Source organism: Pygoscelis adeliae, unplaced genomic scaffold (genome assembly GCF_000699105.1).
Source record: "Pygoscelis adeliae isolate BGI_AS28 unplaced genomic scaffold, ASM69910v1 Scaffold320, whole genome shotgun sequence".
Taxonomy (NCBI): Eukaryota; Metazoa; Chordata; class Aves; order Sphenisciformes; family Spheniscidae; genus Pygoscelis; species Pygoscelis adeliae.
This window is the reverse complement of record NW_008823967.1, coordinates 1630777-1653743: the sequence shown is the minus strand read 5'-3', so window position 1 is coordinate 1653743 and position 22967 is coordinate 1630777. Positions and strand designations below refer to the sequence as shown.

At 36.2% G+C, this 22967-nt stretch overlaps 1 protein-coding gene across 1 annotated transcript in view; it reads left to right on the top strand.

Annotated features, from left to right (window-relative positions):
* The window catches only part of HCN1 (hyperpolarization activated cyclic nucleotide-gated potassium channel 1), a 188322-nt gene that overhangs the window by 75769 nt on the left and 89586 nt on the right, over positions 1 to 22967 (top strand). The window contains exon 3 of the mRNA XM_009324653.1: positions 10703 to 10864. Coding sequence (XP_009322928.1) covers positions 10703 to 10864 — 162 coding nt within the window. The remainder of the gene's footprint in view (positions 1 to 10702; positions 10865 to 22967) is intronic.

Genomic DNA, 22967 nt, shown 5'->3' with positions numbered 1-22967 from the left:
AGTGGGGGGGGGGGGGGGGGGCGTGAGGTGAGAGGAAGGGTGTCATGTTGGACTGGCCAGGGGTTTGGTGCACATCCTGCACTTCTCTTACCGGCTTGCTAGAAAAAGTGCAAGAATGATACAAAAGCAAGTCAAAAAATAGGGGGTGGGGGTATAAGGAATGTTAATTATATGGTACTATTGTTTTTCACTGGCGCTTTCTGACTCTGACTAGGCTTTCCACATCTTCATGTAGTTTATGATTTGCTGTTGGTGAGTTTTAGTAAATAATTATTTCAGTTGTATTACGCACATTTTAGTGTATGTTTCAAATTCATAGGCTGACATGTTGTGTCATTTATAAAGTAATATGTCTTGTTCCATTATTCATATGGTAAACTACAGCTAGGAATTGTGTTTAATGAGGTACTAGTTAAAAAAAAAATTACTAAATGTAAACTCTTCTTGGAGAGACTATAGTACTGTGAGAGGTACCATGGTTTTACATGAGGCTTGCTGTGCACTAACAGGTTTTTTTTTCAAAATACCTTAATATGGTAAAATAACCATGTTAAAATATAATTAATTACTTAATTAGTTAATATTAATTTATTTGCTCAAAAAATAATGGGAAAAAATCAGTCCAGGCACACCGTCCCCTCATCAACTCTTCATGATTATAACTGATAGCATTAAAACACAAAGTCTTAAGTTGATTGTGTATTGCACACTGAAAAAATTTTACCCATCAGAAGCAAGTATAATTTTAAATAATAGTTTGGAAATGAGCAAAAATGAAAGAACCCAAACAGGACCATGAAAGAACACTTCTTTCTTCTTACTGTAGTTCCTCTTTTCTGATATTACTTGTATGTCTTTTTTGTCTTTTTTTTTTTCAATCTCTCACATTTTCATAGACTATCCTTAGAGATCTGTAGAGACTTTTGAGTATTCAGAACTGTGTGCAAATTATGTTTGTGGGTATGCAAGCATTTACTCATTTTTCATAATAATGATAGTCATGTATTTACCAAATGTTGAACATTGGTAAATTGTTTTTTTCTATACAAAAATAGAATAATTTAGCAGCTGAAATTTCTGCTCAAGGTAGTTTTATGTACTAAACCAAATAAACATAATATTTTACGAGAGAGGGTATTGTACACAAATCTCCAAAGTAATTTCTTTAAACTGGTGATATTTTTCTGACTACATGAAGTTTTTATCAGGCAACTGAGTTCTTAATGTCTGCTGGCAATTTTTGGGGCAAATTATTAAGACTACGATTCTGTTGTGTTCTTTTTACCTGCCCAGACATCAGTTCTTTTTTGGTATTTAACTTCTAAAACCCCAAAAGAGGTCCTCTATGTGGTTTTGAGTGACAGTAATTTTTTAACTGTAGACTTCATTTACACTTTCCAGAAAAAAGTTTTCTATAATGCAGTTCAATTAGCCATATAATTTTAAAAATCATTTGTCAATATCGTGAAACATTGACTTAGACCTCAAATCATTGATATGTAATTAGCATAAAAATTTATTCACATATATACTTTTAGTTGTTATTTCTTTGATTTTTATGTGTGTGTGTGATTATGATATATGAGTGACTTTATCATATTTGCTATTACCAAGATTTGCAAAGGAATAAATTGATTTTCTGTGTTTTCAGCTTTAAGCATCCAGCTGATGAAGAGTTATGACTTTCACACAGTATTGTGCACTAATCATCTGCCTTGACTTGTACTGGCAGTCTTGGTTTTTTAATAAGGATTGATCTATGAACTCTTCTTTTAGATTACTATGAAAATGAAAGTTATATTCTAATACAGTATAGAATTTTACATATTTTATTCATAGCTTATATTTAATGTTAACAACCCCAATATATAAACATTAAAATGTAATGATTGTGCCTCATAAAACAACATTTTGGAGCTTTTTAAAATGATGGTATCACATGCTATTAAAAGAAAGCATTGTGAATCGATTTGGTCTCAGAACTTTTCTTCCACAAGAAGTTTAACATAATGAGTTTCATTTTCAATTCCTTGCCCATTATTTCCATGTTTGGAAGATTAACCTCAACACCTTCAGTAAGACATCAACTTAAATTCCCCAGGAGAAATATTCCTCATTATTTCAGTTGTTGGCTATTAGATCATTATGTTGCTATATTATAATTAGGACAATTAGTTTGAAGCTCAGATATGCAGCAGCGTGGTTTTGGGGGTAGGCATCATGTAAAAAGAACTGGTAATTTAATAACGTTAATGAACCATCCCCTTAAATCTCAGACTGCTTCTTTTGGGGTTTAGGATGATGCAAGAGAAACCTTTCTTTTCCTTTTATTCACACACCTTCATTTGCCTCCCAAGCCTGGTTCTAGCTGAGACAAGAGAAGGTCCTTGAAGTATTTGCAGCTTGTCGTGACATACAGATCTAGTGAAAAGAAAAAACACCGAAAGAATTGTTTTACAGAAACAATAGTTTCAGCTACAATTTTTGTAAACATGCAAACTTCCACGTTTCTGTGTACATCCAATCTTCTGGTGCTTCTTCTACTATCAGAAAGTGTTTGATTTAATTTCATATTCACAGAGTTTGGAAGTTAAAACATGACTACTTAAAAAAAAAAAAAGAATGAAGTTTAGGAAAATACTGAAGTTGAAAGAGGTTGGTTACATGTGTCCCATTTGTACAATGTTGATTGTAAAAATATATTATTCTGAGGTATGCCCTTACTTTGTATGTATTTATAAGTACTTCCTGCAGTGTATCCGCTTTGTGTTGATTCATTTTTATTGAATTTCACTGTTGGATCTGGGAGTCCAGATCGTGTCCTGTCTGTTTCGATGGCAGGTGCAGCCAGGGCACTGCCCTGTTCCTTTCTTTTAAATAAGTGGCTCAGAGGAAAAGACCTAGCATGCCGGGGGTAGAGTGTGATTATGTCCGAAGTTATGCTTTAAAAATGGAAATCAAAAGGGTTCAGGGTTTGTGAGACTTGAGTGATCAGTAATGTTGTAAAACAATTTTATCAGACATGGCACTTTTTGTGAAGACTTTGGTACTTCCTAAGGTTCTCCCTAAATTGTCTCAGCATTTTTGACACATTTTATGGTAGATTTCTTTATAAATATATGTCTGGTATTTATTGTTTTATTTCACATTCATTTAGGATGAAAACTGCTTATATAAGTATATTAAAGCTGGGGAACATAGGCTTCAGAAGCTGATATTAATTCCTAATAATGCAGTCAGGTATCTGACTTTATGCCCTTATATTTGAAATGTTGTAGGTGGTGATACTTTTTAGGATTCACGTTGCTCGCTCTGCTGCCCTTTTCAGCGCTGTGGGAGTCCCTGCCTTGGGCTTTCTGTGGGCAGATGAGTGATGGTGAATAACTTAACTTCTTTTCTCTTGTTGCCGCCAGAGTACATCTGCACGTTAATATGAGAAACAGTTCCTCTTGCTCAGCTAGTAAGAAAAATCATAAATAATATTTCGGGCCATTTAGAGACTGGCTGTATTTTTAAGCTGCCTTCTTTGTAAGACACAAATAATTATAAAGGATAATAAATGAAATGTTCCTTCTAGCTCAGCTCCACCCACAGAGGTTTCCAGCTTGAGTTCAGCGATGCCACCAGTTGAGATACTTGTCCCATCAAGAAGCTTGAGCTGAAGGTCGGGCGATGCTGATGCTTGAAGTAATGCTGAAATGGAAATGAAGCTATACTTCAAGCTGACAAAATTCTCAATCTCTGTGCTCATGTACAGTTCAAGTATTTTTTGCCATACGGTCACTCTCAGTTTGGTACTATGACTTAAGGAGAAGAGCTTCAGATAAATTTTTTCACAGAGGCAGGCTGTTAGTATTGCCTGTTTGTGTCTTTCTGACAGCTATGAACTGTTTTTTGTTTGTTTTTCCTTTGCTTTAGTTAATGAAGATAAAAGCTTGGTCTAATAAGGTACTTTCTGTCATCAAAATAAGTGATGAATGAGACCTCGACCTCTGTAAAAACACAGTGAAAATTAGCACTATATTTTTTATTTCAGGATCCTGAGGTTTGTCATTCTTGGCTTGTTTTCTTCATCATAGAACTAAAGTGACTGCTCCTCTCTGTTTAGATGTCAAGACAGGTTGCACACATTAATCACAACAGGATAATAAAAACACACGTTTTGGCAGTGAAGTCATGCCCTCTGTGTGAGAGGTAATATATTAGTATGGCATTGGCCAATTTACAGTAGAAAATATATGTTGTAGGATTTATATATTGTAAATAAATTTTGCTTCCTGGTTATATGTGACCTTTCCAAGGCTTGCCTAAATCTTTCTTCAGCAAAGTAGTTTTACTAATGCTTTCAGGTTTAACCTGGATGTAGCTCACTGTCACATTTATATGTTGTTGTGCTGTTCTTTTTGCTCCACAGAAGCTGGCTTCCATTTGTACATGGCTTGAATTGGAATAAATGTGACTTCTATTATAAAACCTAATGTCAGATTGACTCCATCTAGAAAATAACAATTTTTAAAGGTCACATAAAATAGGCCATTCACAGTTCTTTTTTCCAGATATTTTTGATTAAAAATAGTTTGTTCTCTTTATTAAATCACTGGTGTTTTCCCTTCAGGGCCAACTAAAGCAGAAGCAGATCTTTGCGTTTGTCATTAGCTTAAGGTCACAAATACAACTAGATTAAATAGTGCTATATACCTTTCCCCACTACTGAATTATCAATGATGAATTATTTATCATAAAACTAAGCACACACATCAGGAGTCAGCTGAGTGTAAAATGTTATCCTGAGGGCATAGCCAGGCATTTCAATCAATGCACATTTACAGCTACTTGTCCAGATGTATTTCCAGTGTAGAGTGTAGTAACCTGCAACTCCCAAAGAAATTGGCTTTGGTAGGAGTTGGATCAGACCCATAGTACCCAAGTGATATTTACAAAGAATGTCTTTTGAAATCAATTTGTAGAATACGAAACGGCTAAACAAAAAGCCATGATTGCCTTTTATTGTTTAAAGTAGATTGAGAGATGGATGCTCAAAAAGAGGCATTGTGCTCTCCTCCCCCTTTTATATTATTTTATTTCCTGGGGAGCTTTGTTAGAATTACTATCTTAAAAGTGAACATTTAGCTCAGGTAGGAAAATTTTTTATGTTTTATATTTATATTTTTGCCTAGTTGGTGCTCTGAGGGATAAACCTAATAATTCTGGACTGACCCAGAGATTGAACCAGAAGCCCCTTGTCATTTTTATAACTGTTATTTTGCCCTGCAGTCTAGCCTGAAGTTCCAGTGTTGCCCTTGGTATAACTTTCAGCGTGCTTTCCAGAGCCTCCATGCATGTGTGTAGCTCTTTCTGTCTCACCACTGTGGCTATTTAATATTCCAGACTCCACACAGCTCGCTTAGTATGAATGTCATTTCATATTGCTCGAGGCATGATGCAAATCCTAATCTGAAGATTAAGCGCAAGCCAGCTTTGTGATACTGAGCACCTTTAGTTACTTCTGAGGAGTGGAAAAGAAGAGGTGTCTGGATGAACTCAGTGGTGTGAGATTTGAATAAATTTTCTAGGAAGTCCTAAGACTGACTTTTTCTTTTCTTTTTTAATCAGAATTAAATTCTGATAATTTATACAAATCAATTTTTATATAAACTGAACCTAAAATCAAACTGAACTAAAAACCACAGCTGAACAAATGCTACATGCCAATTGTCAGAAGGCAGAAGAGGTAACCTATACATTCCACGACAGCAGTTCAACCGATTTTTTTGTTTGTTTAGTTAAACTATAAGTGCGCTATTAACTTAATATGACAGCCCTCAAATACTATTAAGCAAGTGGGTTGGTAAGACTGGAACAGTTCTTCTGTCTCAGGCTCAGAAATCAGAGTTAGCAGGACCAATTTAAAGTATACGCTTCATTATAAATGTGAGGGAAGGAATAGTCTGTTTCCTGCTTCACATGTGGGAATAAAAAGAGTCATTAATAAAGTGTGAGTAAAAACTGAGATAAAACATGTGAACTCTGACTCCTCAGCAATTTCTTATTCTCTGTGAGCAATGTTTTGCCAAAATACAGACTGTTAAACAAAATACTGTTAATCTGTGGTTACATTTCAGCCATTGTCAGAGGCATTGTCAGCTCTTAAGGGAAAAATTCAAGGTTTCCAGGGTATAGAGAAAAGGTTATGAAAATAGTATAGGAAGAAATTATGAGTTCTCAGAAGTGAGTTCATAAACTAAATTTATTATTAAACATGATTTTGAAGTATATGGAAACTATGAAAAATGACAGTATTATAACCACCCCTCCCCAAACAAACGTGTTAATAATAAAAAGTATCATGTGTAATTTAAATGAAACTGAGTACTAAGCAAAAAGGAGAGATATCTATTAAATCTTTCCTATTATGTGAAATAAAAGTGTGGAAAGAGTTAGTTCTCAAGGGAATTTTAATGTTTTCTCCGCTGCAGTAATCTCATGTCACTCTAGTAATTTTTTTGAAATGTGTTGTCCAAAATTTCTCCCTCTTGCTGGTTAAGCTGAATATTTAGGTATGAAATTAGGAGTCTAAATAAAGTGGCCAGATTTTCAAATGTGTTTTACAGCTGCAGTTCCTGCTTATGCGCATGGCATTTGTGGATGCTAAGTGTTTAATGATAACCAGGTTATTTATATTTAACTACCTGAGTAACAGGTTTAGGAGCCTAACTTTAGTTGCATACATTTGAATTATTTTTGTTATGAATATTATCTTGATAAGACATCCATTCAAACAGAGAGATTTGACCACACGTCTGTACTGCAAAATCATGGTAAATCGATTTGTGGTCTTCCTATATTTCTTCCTATCCCACTGGCGGACTGGCTGACGGGCAAGCCACCATCTGCTGAAATGAGTGGCATTAGCTTTCTATCCTCCAGTTCTTCTCTTAACAAACTACACTTCACACATCTTCTAGGAGGTTTAATAAGATTTAGTTCATTAATACAGGAACTGTACTTTGTGTTTACAAAAAGAAAATGCTATAAAAATATGACTTCTTTTACTGCTTTTGTTTCAGTGTATCACAATCAGTTCCCGAATGGAAAAACATAAAATATTAAACATGCAACATATGACTTCAGTCCACAGGGTAGTTTGGCTATTAGTTTCAAAAAAATAACACACCCCCCTTCCAAATGTAAATATGTCGATACAGTACCATGAACAAGTATTACTGTTCACTTACAATGTCTGTTTTGGGTATTTAAATGTTTTTTTCCAACCAAGCACACATTTCCATGATAAGTTCCTTTTAGGAGAAAAAACCGCAGCTTTTATTTACTGGAGAGAGAATATGCAGAGAAGTTTAAAAGGTTTTTTCAATATTTGCTTAAGATTTTTCTTATGAAGTTATTTTCTTTAATACAGAGTTACGAGAATAGGCTACACAAATATTAGACTATATAAGCAAAAGATGAGCGATAAAAGTATGGTATGGTTAAAATGCTGATACAATGTTACCATGTTAAGCATTCCAGATAATGTCCAGAATATGTTCATGCATTTTTAATAATACTGACCCTGAATGCTAAACTGCACAGGGGTAATTTCTGGAGTGAATGGTTTCAGAAATGGTGGAAGGTTGCAGTGTCGTATACAGACTGTTGCAATCATTTCCTTTGCTGGATTTGGTTTCACATAAAATTTTCAACATGTTATTGTTCTTGCAGTACGTGAGCATTTCTGCAGAGGCACACTATTAATGAAGAGACTTTGAAGAAAAACAATAGTTACACAGTCGTACCTCTGTGACAAGATAGAATAGCCCTTGCAGGGCCCAAAACCGATGGCAGACCTCTTTGGTTCAGCAAGGCCCTTTAGTTTGAACTCACTGCTCCAGCTGTTTGGTTTGAATTTTAGTCTCCCTTTGTAATATCTCTTTGTGTGTCCTGGTTGTACTGGCTTGTTTGGGAAGCCTTACTGAGCCATCGCACAGTCTCATGGGGTAGGCGGGGAGCGATACATCCACAAGAGCTAGGCAAGATCTCGAAAATGCTGAAATAAATACCTTGGCAAATCTATCCACCCACTTTTTTTTTTTTTTTTTTTGCAGTGCATATTACCCAATTATACAATTTTAAAATTTGAAATGAAGATGTACCAGCACAAAATGCTCCAAAATCCTGGAATTTCTATATCAAGATATGAGCTTTGCAGACCATCTCTGTAATATGAATTGATGCCCAAAATGGGCTCCATCCAAGTGAAAGAGCCATAGAATTATTATTTTTATGCAGCTATAATCACAGGATACATGCACAATGTGTCATGCTGCCTAAGCGCATAGTTGCAGAGGCAGATAAGGGTTCAGGAGCCTTGGGTATATGCAAGTGCTGTTTTTTGGACTCTGGAGAGTTTTGGAGAACCAGATCTTCCCCTGTTTATCACATACACCTAGGTGCATGTTTTCAGAAAAGTTCTCTTTCTAAGTATAGAAATGAAGATGTTAGCACTCAGTTTGCCTCTGATTGTCATATTTGTGATCCATTTAAAAAAAAAACAGTATCCAATACAGTGAATTATTCTGAAAATCTCATCTCTTACAGTAAAGCCTAATGGGAAGCTTGAGGTAGTGTGAAAACAGTGTGGGTGAGAACTTTGATTTTTGTCCAGCCACAGTGTAGAGATGTGATAACTTGCTTTGCTGGAGCAATAGAAAATTGCTGGGGAAGTTGAGATCTCTGTGTAAAATATGTATTGTTTCTGTCTAATCTTCTGCACTTTTTCAGACAAATATTCTAGGGAAAATCCTGCTTTCTCTGACAAAACTTCTGCAACTTTTCATGTGATCAGGATTTTATCTGCACTTTGTGGTTGTACTATAATAACCATGTGGATAAAGTGTAACCTGAATGAGTGTTAGTGTTCCAAAACAGTAGTAATCCTTGCTATTTTTTCCAGTTCTTTAAAATAAAATTATTTCATTTCACACATCTACTCTCTCAGTTCATACCATGCTACTGAAACTGAAATAGCTGTAATGTAAATACATTTCTTAACAAGAGAAATGTGTAATGGTGACACTTTTCTATTTATTTCCATTTACAGTATCTCCTAAAAATCAGTGTCATCTCCTCAATGTTGACAGGAGCTATATGGCATTTGGATAAGACATGACATTTTTAATAATGTTACAAGCATCTGTTTCCAATGTCTATCAAACTGGAATTTGGAATGTATTCTCTTAAAATGCCCTAGATTGAAAAAATGTTTTGCACATAAAGTTAATGTCTGAGGTATGTTTCTACTGTGTAGGTTTTGCATTTTGGGACTCAAAACATACACCATCATTTTCAAACAAGGACAAACTCCCACTAACAGAAAATTATGTTAGACATCATAGAAAGATGAGCTAGACATCATAGAAAGACACCGTAACATGCTCTTCGTATTTGCACTTGCACTCACATACAGTGGGTACTTAGTCTGCTTTTAGTTTAGATATGGAAAAGTTAGGATACAAACATTCCCTCTTTCATATGTGAATTATTTTCTATACAAATGCAAAATGTCATGTGCCAATCTGGCTGTATACCTCTAGTAATCTGATGTTTTCAGTGCTAAAACCTCTGATTTCTATGTCTATCTGTACAATTAAATAATGTTTTCTACTTAAAATTCCATGAAATACCAACTGGACATTCTTGATCTTCTAAATGGACCTCCTGCATAGTGATAATTATGCGTATTAGAATATAACATATTTATCTTGAGTTGACTGAATTGTGTAATAAGTAAAGAATATGTCTGTATTTGTAGTTTGGAAGTGCTTTAAAACCAATATAGCAGAAAAGTTCTAAATACAGTGTTTTTCTCCATACTATTTGGCAGCTGACTGTTCATGCTAATTCTGTCCAACAAATTTGCCCATGACAAACCTGAAAATGTCTATGTTGTTTTTAAAAGTATATGTGTGATTTGCTGTTAAGACACTTTTCAGATGCAAACAGTTTTTGTCTAAGAATGGAGGAATATATTGAAATCCAAATGATTATATTAGTTTTATATAAACTTAGCTACTACAGATGTAGTAGCCACAGGATTCTCAGTATTTTAGGAAAACTGTTGATCATTAAGAGTGATGAACTACCTTTTTGTCATTTTGCTTGGTGAAGTGGTATGTGCAAGTTGGATTAATAGTACAGGAATAGAAGTCCAAAAAATATGTAAAATTACTTATATTGTTTCTTCACTCAGATTTTGGTGCTTTTACGAAGGTAAGAAACGCGAAGGTGAATCTTTTCTGAATGGGTCATTAAATTTATATCTCCCACAACTTTGTGAGTATTTAGACACCAAGTTCACAGACAAGTAATGGTGTCACTACCTTTGCCAGGTTTTTTAAATTTGTGAGACTTGCTTCAATTGAAAAGAGTTGTAGGCTTTAAGAAAACACTTTAGTTGGTGACTTCTTATCCAAAATATGCTTTTTTCAGCAGCTTACACAACATGGGAGTGCATCCAAGAATCAGGTGTGTCAGCACAGCTCTCTGCCCAAATTAGTGTGCCCAAATTAATGGTCCTTGCTGAGAAATCTCAGCTTTTTTAGAAGTTCAGGATGATAATTCTTTGCCTTTAACCTGCCCGATGAGAAGTAAATGATTTGCATTTCTGATTTGCATCACGTACATCACCTGTAACTTTTGCCCACAGATTTTCCACATGACGTATGATCTGGCCAGTGCTGTGGTGAGAATCTTTAATCTGATCGGAATGATGCTGCTGCTTTGCCACTGGGATGGTTGTCTGCAGTTTTTAGTACCATTACTCCAGGATTTCCCACCAGATTGCTGGGTGTCCCTAAACGGTATGGTTGTAAGTATTGTTCATTTTTCATTGTGCTTTCTAAACATTATTTTTCTAAACAGTTAGCGTCAGACTTAAGTGTAAAAATACATGCCTAGTAATACACTGCCCTGCAATTTATTCAAGGTTACTTTTGGGTTTTGTTGGCTGGCTTGCTAATGAACTAAAGTTTATTTTGTAGCCCTTATCACCAATAAAATGATACTGACTCATTGTCAGTAAATGAGCCAGAAAATACTTTCAGTTTTAAGGTCGTTTTAATTTATTAACCCTCGTTCCTTCAAAAAAGCCACCAAAAGAAATTTGGAAACACTGAGTTCACCAGTGCTTTCAATTCAGGCTGTAGTTTCAGAATGCTCCTGAAGGTATATTATTGGTGTTTGTCTCATCTAATGTTGTCCTCAGTTTGTTTTGTAAATAAATTCTGGGTCATCTCATGATCCCTTTACCAAGTTGTTCCCAACTTAACAGTTGACATGATTTTTTTCTAAGTAAAATGAGAGAAATAGATTTACTTCTATGATACTTTTCTGTGTGTGAACAGACTGTTCAAGAACGGAATGTGGCTGTGCCTTATTTATAAGGAAGGGTAATGATGTTCTGCTTGGTTGACATGTGCCTTAAAGATCAATGGCTGTGAAGAATTAAGTAGTTTTTATCAAGTCAGATAATGAGGAAATACACAGAACATTTTCATATGAAATACACTGAAAAAGTTGTTGAAATGTGCCTATACCAAAAAGAAAAAGCCCCAAGCAACTATATCATTGGCCATCTGAAAACATGTGTCTCTCCAGTATTTACAATTTCAGAATCCATAAAACAGCACCTTTACTGTAGATGGGCATCTTGCTCAGTCCCACGTATTTCTATTGTAGAAACATAACACTATTTGTTCCTTTAGGAACATAATACTGCACATTACTGTGGGAGCTCGTTGACTAAGATTGTCAGTCATACAGACAAGTATTTGCAGTCATCAAGCAACATCTTTAGTGATAAGCAGCATGTTTGCTCATACCTCATTGTGCAACTTTCCTAAAAAAAATAGTAACGTATCTTCAAAAATGGGATTGCTACAGTAAATGTAGGTCACCAGGATGCTGACTGTCACGTCTTTGCCTTCTGCTGTGTTCTGGGTTCTGTTTTGTAACATACTCCATTCACATTTAGAAAGGGTACGTTTTCTACCAGCTTGTTAAAGATCTGGATGAAAACCATGCTAGCAAGTGAAAGGAAGCCCTGGATTACATTTAATTGGAGTATTTAACTTTTAGAGAACACTGAACTATTAAATTCTCTCTCTTCCGTAAGAAGAGATACATTTAATCTAAGAAGGCTCTGCGCACTGTGCACGTGCTCAGGGAGACCCTTCTTTCTGCCTGCCTGCAGTTTTTTTTACGGAAACAATACTCTATCCTTACTGGCCACATACTCTTGGAAAGATCCTTTTTGAAAGTTGCACCTTTTTTTTTTTTTTTTTTTTTTTTTGGTCTGGCAACTGACTCTGTTGCTGTTAATGAACATTGTGGGGAGATCTGAAAATTGAGCAAGATTATGTTCAGAGCATAGGCAGTCTTTTAGTCCTATGGCAAGAGAAAGAGTTGTGGACTGCCAGCCTGGAATCAGGAGCAGATCTAAAGCCACTGTTGGGCGAAACAACTAGACCTTTCTTCTGATCCCATCATGATATTATGAGACATTTCCTGATTGCAAGAAATAAACTTGAAATACAAGTTCTTAGAAAGGCAAAATTGCCCCCCTTAGAATTTCAATCTTTTTTTGAGTAGGGGAGGGTTTGTGTGAGCATTTCCTGGGTTTCACACTGTGACTCCAATGTACATTCCTCAAAATGACATTGTTGCAAGGGCTAACCTCAGGCTAATACACCAATTTTGCTTTGACATAAAATTTTAACACTTATTCATGGTGATCATTGGCTTGAAGACTTATGCAAGCCAATGTGTGTCAGCCAGAAAAAGTTAGTTTTCTAATATGCAAGTCAGTTGGAAGCCAGAGCATTTGCAGATAACCTGATGCTAAAGGAAATAAGGATGCCAGAGGATGACATGCTGTCTCCTCAATTGACACAGCCTGGCATACTCTTCCAGCCCATAGTTCCCTTCTGTCTTGCACATTAGTTGCTTCAGGCTGCAGAGTGCAAGAACTTCTTCTAAAAGCCTTCTACTGAAAGCTGTTTCTTCTGTACGAGCTGATATGCAAAAGTATTCAAATTCCACAGGCTTGCTCATGGTTTTACTTTATAAATACTGTTAAGAAAAATAACATAGGTTAAATTTAATGTCACAAAGGAATTGGATAATGAAACCAAGCTGCATTTTGCTTACTGCATCTCTGAACAATGTGACTGAATGCAGTTAAAGCAAAAGAAATCGGTTGGATTTTTGTCTTTGAAAGGATGATAAATATGTCATAGTGCATCAAGAAGTAGACTATGAAATGGAAAGCCTTCTCCGTAAAAGGGAATAAGATCACCACTGGTTAATACTGCACCAACCTACAGCCTAAGTAGTTCAACAAAAATGTTCAGATCACGCTGGGATATTATTTTCAATAATAATAATAATGAACCCATATTGTATCCGTACTCTCAGAATGGCCTTCTTGGCCAGTTCCTAACATTGGCCTTCATGTTGCTATGAAATGAAAGCCAGAGCTGTCATCTTCCTTTAATTTTTCTAAATGTGATCCCACTTGCCCACTTCTGTATCTTTACTGCCATTTGATTGCACTGATTTTATTAATGCTGAGTTACTATTGACAGGCCGGATCTTGTGCTCTTCCAGAATATCAATGCACTTCTCTTTAAGAAAACCAGTAAATGCAATATAAAAGTGAGCAGCAGATGTTTCTTCTGCTCACCCTAAGTCATGTTCCAACCAATCCATTACAGACAAAATAACAATTACTTCTGTGAGGGTATATGGCTCTCTGATGCCGTTCCTAGGTTTTTTTAACACTAGGATTGTGAGTTTCATTCCTAAAAAAGGTCTTTTCTGAAGGAGTTTCACAGACTTTCCTAATGATGCTGCCTAATTTCGCCTTGGCTCAGAAAGCCTATTATCTGCAGCTCCTTGTGTGATTTATCCTCAGCTTTCTGATCTGCATTGCTTCAGACTAGTGTACTTCCATGACTCATAGACCAAACATCTTTCTCATATCTCAGAGTTTAAGACAATAGTTCTTTAGAAAATTAGCAGTAAAACTTGCAGCTGAAACCAAGGGAGGCACAAGAACAGAAAAGCACAATGATCCTCTCCTACAGTCAGTCTGTGCAAACCAGGATTCTGCATTTTGCATTTGGTTTCAACTGCAGTGAATTATGAAAACACCGTGTGTAGGTCCCAACTGATGAACAGTTATAGCCAGGTCTTATATGGGACAGAATTTCTAGGCAAGTAGAGATGAGAGATGACATTTTTGCCACTGATGCCATCTGGCCATCTAAGCATGACTGCCTGCAATAAAGCATCCCTCGCAGCAGATGATTAAGTTTTTGTTGTATTGGAAGTTTGCTCTGGCTTTTCATATCACCTATGGCAAAGACTCAAAGGCATGTTAGTCCTTGAAGTAACAGTATCTGAAGATCCCTAACCTATACTTTCCTTTCTGTATTTGCAATAATTGGTTGTAGGGTTAGGAAAACATATGGTCCTTTAAACAGGGTATTTAGCTGACATTTCCAGATTTTTCACATACAATGTTCCCTTAGTGAGATAAAAATCTAGCAGAGAAGTACAGAATTTAACTTGAAGGCTGGGGTTTTTAAAAGCCAAAAGGGATTGTAAAGCTTTTGGAAAGCGCTTGCTTTGCTGGCGTTTCTCATGGCAGTCAGCCAATGTTTGCTCAGCAAGAACCCTCCAGTTATTCTGGTTTCTTTGTTTCGGCTTTTCCTTACTGTCCTTGCAGTTGGATTGTTTGTAACTCTTGGGGGTTTTTAGGTTTTGGATTTGGTGATGTGGGATTTTGCATTGTATTAACTCCCCTTTGTGTCACATCATTTCCTCAGGGGCAAGGGAAATCAGATGTTAGACTTCAGATCTTCATCTCTGACAGTATCAGCATTGCTAGGAAAAGAATTTGGGTATTTCTGCTGTAGAGTCTGAAAGTCCCTCTCGTTATAAAATGAATGACTTAAATGAATACTTGATAGGCAAATTCAGAAATGCAGGAGATGGTGAGGATTTGTAACACTCTAAGAACTATGCTAACATATATATAATATGCACAAAAACTATTTAGTAATAGCACACAGAACTTTAATTCTCAACATATGTTTGTAATGAACACCATTTTACATTACACAATCACATGTTTTTTTTCAATAAGATCTCTGCTTTACCCAACGGAGCTCAAGGAATGCATTATAATCATTTGATGTGTTATTCAGCATTGGGTTTTCTCCTTTTTGATAATGTATCAGCTTAGCACCATCTTCCCTATAGTTGGCTATTAGGGCAGCTAATTTTCTCATGAGATTTTTCTGCATTTGGTCATTATGTGATAATCATTATTGAAAGCTTCACAAATGTTTTTGAGTACCTTTTTATTATATGGCAAGATATTGTAGAGCCACGTTTAAAGCATTAGATTCCTCTGACTTCATTTGCAGTGCTGAGCAATAAATGCTTATGTAAATCAAATTCCACAATCTTAAATAGGGTGCTTATAAATACAGAACATACGGGAATCATCTGATTACTAGAGGCACTGAGGATCTCATGAGGTATACTACTACTCTAATGTATTTTATACTCATGTATTTATGTATGACTAATTATAGCAAATGCTTCTAGGAACAGATAAAAGGTTGAATTTACCTATCAGAGATGGACTGTGATCAAAATAAGGGGAATTGCCCAACTCAGATAAATGCTCTATTTACAACACAATTTGGAAATATAGAACCATAGAATAATTTGTGTTGGAAGGGACCTCTAAAGGTCATCTAGTCCAACCCCCCTGCAATGAGCAGGGACATCTTCAACTAGATGAGGCTGCTCAGAGCCCCGTCCAACCTGACCTGGAATGTTTCCAGGGATGGGGCATCCACCACCTCTCTGGGCAACCTGTGACAGTGCTTCACCACCCTCAGCGTAAAAAATTTCTTCCTTATATCTAGTCTAAATCTACCCCCCTTTAGTTTAAAGCCATTCCCCCTTGTGTTGTCGCTCCAGGCCCTGCTAAAACGTTTGCCGCCATCTTTTTTAGAAGCCCCCTTTAAGGACTCTCTCAACCTCAACTCTCTCAGCCTTTCTTCACAGGAGACGTGTTCTATCCCCCCAGTCATCTTGGTGGCCCTCCTCTGAACCCGTTCTAACAGGTCCATGTCTTTCTTATATGGAGGGCTCCAGAGCTGGACGCAGTACTCCAGGTGGGGTCTCAGCAGAGCAGAGTAGAGGGGCAGAATCACCTCCCTCGACCTGCTGGCCACGCTTCTTTGGATGCAGCCCAGAATACGATTGGCCTTCTGGGCTGTGAGCGCACATTGCTGGCTCATGTCCAGCTTTTCATCCACCAGTACCCCCAAGTCCTTCTCAGCAGGGCTGCTCTCAATCCCTTCATCCCCCAGCCTGTATTGATACCAGGGGTTGCCCCGACCCATGTGCAGGACCCTGCACTTGGCCTTATTGAACCTCATATGTGGTAATACCAATAATAACAATATGTAACTGACATTCTTGGGATGAAGGTACCCATATTTTGGGAATCTACAGTGAATAATAATATCCCTTCTAGTATGTGCAGCTGTTCAGAATTCAGTTATTGCTCTCACTTGCACACAGCACTGGCCTAGTCACTGAGGTCAGTCCGTTTCCCCCTACATGAAGATCATGAAGTAATGACCCACTTCAGTGGGGTGGAATCAATTGTTAGGCCAACGTATATATTAGCTCAGGAGAATATATTAGTTCATGTGATTTGGTACTATAAGAGACTGCAGAGACATGCAGTGTTAAATGGCAAGATATGTTTAATGCAGACTGAGGACATGTGTTAATTGCGATACCAAAGTTTTATGCCAAGCTAGCGAGGACCAGAGAAATGGGGTAGCTGAGGACACTGTTGATTTAACTCAGTGTGTCGTGATCAATGAAGAGGAAAACAAGTCAAGTTCTCATGTTCACAACAATTGCTGAAGCTTTAGGAAGACCACATAGGTTTTGGCTTAAGCTTTTTTCCGTTCTCTGACAGGTTAGCAGGTCAACAGCTATTGCAGGGCTAGAAAGGGAGGTAAAAATAACTTTTCCTTCCTACCTTCATTCCTTTGGTGTAATATTCTATATAATTTTCCTGATGTGTCCTGTACTTTTGGACTGTGTATTTTTGACAGTAGATTTCTGATGTGCTTACATAAAAACAGTTAATAGATTTCCTGTGCCTCATATTTATTGAAAATATTTCATTATTTATTTTTTTTCTGTGTATTGATTTCTGCCAACAGGAAATTGATTCCAAATAATAAGGAAGTTCCTGTGATCAAACCCAGCGTCTATACAGTATGCATTAAAAGTTATTTCCATCGTGGCTGCTGTTTCTTGTCATAAAAATTGTATTAATTTGTTTCATACTATCTTCTTACTGTTTCTTTTATGTTTTCTGGTTGAGATTGTATTATTTGTCTCTTTCAGGCCATGAAACAGTGGTGCAGAGCAGTTTTTTTCTTCTTCTTTCTAAAAATCTGAAATATAGCAGAAATTGTTTTAGATTCTGTGAAGGTCAGGCCCTGGTTCCCTAACCTAAAACAATGACAAATGCATTCATGTTCATGACTTGATGTGTTCTCGGGTTATCATTTTGAGCTCATTGTGTTAATACCATGAGCTAATTGAGACGTAGAACCTTCAAAGTTGAAAAATAAAAGTGCAAAATCATTTACAGGGAGATTTAAAGCTTCCTAAAAGTTTAACGTTAGTGAAAGTATTCATGTTATCCATGAATATTTGGATTACAACTGAGACAAAAGTGAAATCAGTCCCTCAAAGAAGGTATTCCCAGTTGTAATCCAACAACTCCACCAACTTTAGAGATTGTTTAGCATTATGAGCTCAACTACTGTCATAAACCCTGCTATCTTACTTTACTCTCACTAAAATACTCTAAACTCAGTGTTGTAGTATTGATAAATTATTTAATGCTGATGGTGATAGTTATTTCAGTAGATATTGGTGCTGTGCTACAGAGAAAGGATCTAAATTAGGACACCTGTGTTTGTAAGTGTTGATTGTAGCACTGTGTTACTGATATGATAATAGGTGCTGAAGAGGATGACTTCTCTAATGAATTAGTTAGCTGCCTTGCATGCCTCTGTTTCTTTCAGATAGAAAGCTGGTCTTCCTTATATGGGATAAGAATAACGAAGCAGTTAGTTAGAGCAGGCATGCAAAAGCAAATTGATGTACCTAACAGATACTAACTTATTTCCACACTTTTTCTTTGTTACTGCAAGAGCTAGCAGGAAATTACCAAGATGTGGATGCAAGGAGGGTCTTGCCCATTTATCATCAAAATTTAATTTCCATGTTTCCCCCTCAAGAATCAACCCAACCCAACTCATAAATGCTTATACTGCAGTATATGGTGAAGGGATTTCTGGTAACTGTAAATTACAAAATATTTTATGTAAGCCTTAAACTTGAAAGAATACAAGAAACTGCACATAATATGGTTAAGTCTAATGTTGTGTTTGATAGACATTCTAGGGAAAAATAATAGACATCATAAAGCATACCTTAAGCCATTTCTTTAATAAAAAAAGTGAACTAAAGCGGAAACATAAGTTGCACCTGTCATATTTTAGAACCTTGTATCCCTCATTTGCCATAGAATGAATATTCAGGAGGACTTATAAGCACCTCATGGCCAAGTGCAGCTTCTCTGTTGCAGAAGAGAGTGTTCCCTTTGTTCTGGGGGAGCTGGATCAGGCTACTTTGCTCTGTCTCTATAAATGTAACAGTAAGTGTTTATCTGCATGTGGTGGTATTCCAGGTTGAATTGGGGTATCAGTGTGGAACAATTATTCTGAAGTAGCTCTCCATGAGTGGCCTTTTCTCCTGTGACTGGAATATCCAAAAAGTGAACCCTTGGAATATTTGTGCTGGAGCAGGTTTCCCAGAATAAATCCAGATGTAGATCCAGCCAGATGAGTACCGTTCAAATACAGCTGTTTTTCAGCAAATCTTTCTCTTTTTCATTGCAAACCTATATTAATATGCACAGTCTAATTCTTGATCTGTGTGCTTTAAGACTGTATAAAGATAATTAGTTTTGCACAAGCTGCATATTATTGCCCAGCTGTCATTATCACAATCAGGTTTTCTCAAGAGCACTGATTTTACTGCTTTTAACTGAGGGGTTTTGCCGTATCAAATTTGAACTTTCTACACATGGCTATTCAGCACCTGACTCATCCTAATATCTAAAGTACATCTGGAGAGAAGTCTCTGTTGAGATGCAGTTAGACATAAAAATTGGCCACCTGAAATTGTGCATTTAGAATGCTTACATTAGAAAAATCAAAGCCAGATACTTTGTTCCTGGGTCATGTAATTCTGAACCGAGGCACTTTCATACAGTCAGACACTTGAGATAGTTCATTGACCTGTGTCCACCACACCTACGTCAGTAGTCTATAGGATCTGTAGTCTGGATTCCCAAGATCCCAGGGGGAGGCAAGAGGGTATCATAACAATGTTTTTAAATCTGGTTATTTCTGAACTTCTCCTTCCATGGAAATTTTAATATTTCATATTTTCACTTTAATTCAGAATGAAGCTAAAAGCTAAACAAGGAGAATTCCCTGTAGAACTGGAAGTATCGATTTGCATCCAGTTCTGGTTACCAAAACATGAGAAAAGCAGGAAATATATGTCATTATTGTTTTCTTTCATTTGTTTTAATGTACTGATTTTCCTTAATGTCTGAACTGGTTTTGCTTGTATATTTATACATATAAGCCAGGGATGTACACAACTCATTCGGATTTAGCCTGCACATATTTTGTCTGTTTTAGAAAAGGAGTGTAATTTTCTGTAACACTGCTCCCTTCCCTCCCCTTTCCTGCTCTTCCTGCTTTCTGCACATACACTCATTTGAGCAGACTCAACCTGAAGTAATTCAAATAGTGGTATACAACTTTCAGAAAATAACGTAATTTAATAGAAAAGATGGAAAGGATTTTCTACAGGAGAAATACAGTAATAGTCCACAAATTTTACATTATCTGAAATGTGCAGCATTTTATTTAACGTTATTTTTCATGAGTAAATTTTGAAGAATATCTTCTAGATAGTCAGTGTTCAGATGTCTATGTATTACTTTTATGAGCAAGCAGTGAGCACTTTCTTGTATCAATTACTTTAAACATTAAATGCCTCTTAAATATATTTTGTTTTCTTTATGCTATCTGGATTTTTATGTCTGTTTCATTTACTGCTTAGAAGATACTATTGGTAACATAAGGAAAAGAACCTTCTCTGGTCTGTATACCACTTTTAATAATTTGCAGTGGGAGGAACAGCAATCTTAGCATTAAAAAATTGCTGAGTATCTATTTTAAAAAAATGCTATAAATCATTATCTAATCTATTTAATCTAGCTGTAAAAATAAAAACAGTTTTCCCTAAATTTCAAAAAAACTTTATTGACATTACCTTAATGCTTTGTTTCTCTTTGTTTTGTATGGCTGGTGTTTATTACAAAAGGTTCATGACAGTCTCATAGGAATAGGATTGGAGCAGAGAGAGATGTACACTATCAGGTCTAGTTCAATAACACAATTTTACCTACATTTTGCACTACTGCTAATACAATGAGAGAAATACTTTGAAACAATCTCTGAAAATCAGCAATTGGCATTTGAATGAGACAAAAAAATAGTTCCCATATTCTTCAGACATGACTCATGTACCTTTTCCAGTCCATCTCATGTATAATTTTATTCCATCCAAGATGCCTTAATCTGTAATAAAATAAGATAATGTAATTTCTCTTGGATTTCCATAAAATATTTTTGTCCTTTTCTGTATTTTTTAAGGCAAAAATACATTAGAGTGTAGTCACTGTATTTGATCTTTTATATTTGGAAGAGGACGAAGTTAGCTTGCATTTGAGGGTAGCCTAGCACTTCGACAATAGTACATATAATCAAAAAAGGATTATCTATATATAGATAATACATATCTATAGATATAGATAGGGAGGGACTTACATGATTGTTTTTGAACAACTTTCTACTTAGAAGTGATGTTTTCAAGCAGAGTCTACTCAGACTACTAGTTCAGATTTACAAAGAGTAACTGAGTAGTGGTCAGGAATAAAGGCATAGCACCAATCATTTGTCACTCTGCAATAATACGTAATATCCCTACGCTTATCTCTAATAGTAAAAAAATTTTTAAACTTATCTCTAGGATACAACTAGAAAAGTTATGCCAAATCTAAACTCAGTTAAATGTTGCTAAAACAACACTGACAGAAGAATATTTGAGGGAGTTTTCCATTTATTTTTAATAGCTTTTTCCAGGTGTTCAGAAATAAAGTTTATGGTGCATGATAAAAACCTTTTTTGGGGAGAAAAATATAAATTACCTCAGAATCATGTGAAGAGAAGATGAAAGAGCTCACCTTGGAAATGTACACTCAAGGGCAATCGGCAGGTGTGCTACGTTTTCAGTAGGCGAGGGCAGATTTTGCTCAGGAATTTTTGGACCTATGCAGATGTCTCTCTATAAGCTCTCATAATCCATACCATTCACCTAAATGCTGCCTGTCCCTTACCTTCATCTCTGTATATTAAACACAGATGCAATACAGAATGTATAAAATGTGCCTTTACTTTCTTGTTATTCTCTAACACTGATTGTCATGGCTTTACTTTTGCAACAAGACCTTCCTGCTGGATGCAAGGAGGGTCTTGCCCATTTATCACCAAAATTTAATTTCCATGTTTCCCCCTCAAGAATCAACCCTCCTTCATGAAGAGACCTTCCTCCTCTTTTGTGCCTAAATGCAGTAGTATAAAACTTACTCTAAAATAAATTAGTTTATTTCTGAGTTGTATGAATATGCAAGAGTGAGGTTCCCTTGGGCTTTTGCAGACAGTATCTTTACAAAGCAGCTATTTATGGAAAGGATAACATATAAATGCTGACAGAAGTGTATCCTGGAAATGCCATGTGCCCTCAGAAATAACAATATAACTGCACTGCTCCTAACTGAATGTGTTTTGCAGATCAATAAAATATATTAACTCTAAACCAGCTTAGTTGAATCGTGAAGACAAAACACACACACAAAAATAATGATGTGGGGAGGTGAAAGAAGGAATGAGGCAGTTTAAATAGAAATATAACATCCGAAGCTGAAGTCTCTTTTTTTTTTTTTTTAAATGTATGATCCAGTGCACTCATCCGTCTCAACATGATTTGAGGAAACAAAGTTGGCATGTGTACAAATAAATAAAAGATGAACTATTTCTAGGGTTTAACAGAGTTTGTTGGTTTTAGTCTTTTGCTTTTAAAATCTTTCAGACCTCAAGACAGAAAAAAAATACCATTTAAATTATTCACTTTCAGTAGTGACACTGAACGCCTAATCTGAATGAACAACTAAATATGTATGGTATGAATGAAAACTCATCCAAATACAATACAACCCATGTTTCTAATCAATAATGACTCTCAATTTTATTTTAAAAGATAATAGAAAAACATGTAATTTTGCTGTTTTGAAGAATGAAAGCTCCTTTCATATACTTCCTCTGATGAACTTCCTCCCATAGAGTGATTTTTTTCCTTTTCACAGGTTTGATTCTAAAGGTTGGATCTGAAAAATACTTTAATATATTTTCTTTGTTTAACAAGAATTCTGGTATTTTTAATGTAAACTTCAGAAGGAAGAAATAGCCATGTGATCTGAGAAAAGAAGCGTGGCCAGCAGGTCGAGAGAGGTGATTCTGCCCCTCTACTCTGCTCTGCTGAGACCCCACCTGGAGTACTGCGTCCAGCTCTGGAGCCCTCAGCATAAGAAAGACACAGACCTGTTGGAGCGGGTCCAGAAGAGGGCCATGAAAATTATCAGGGGGATGGAA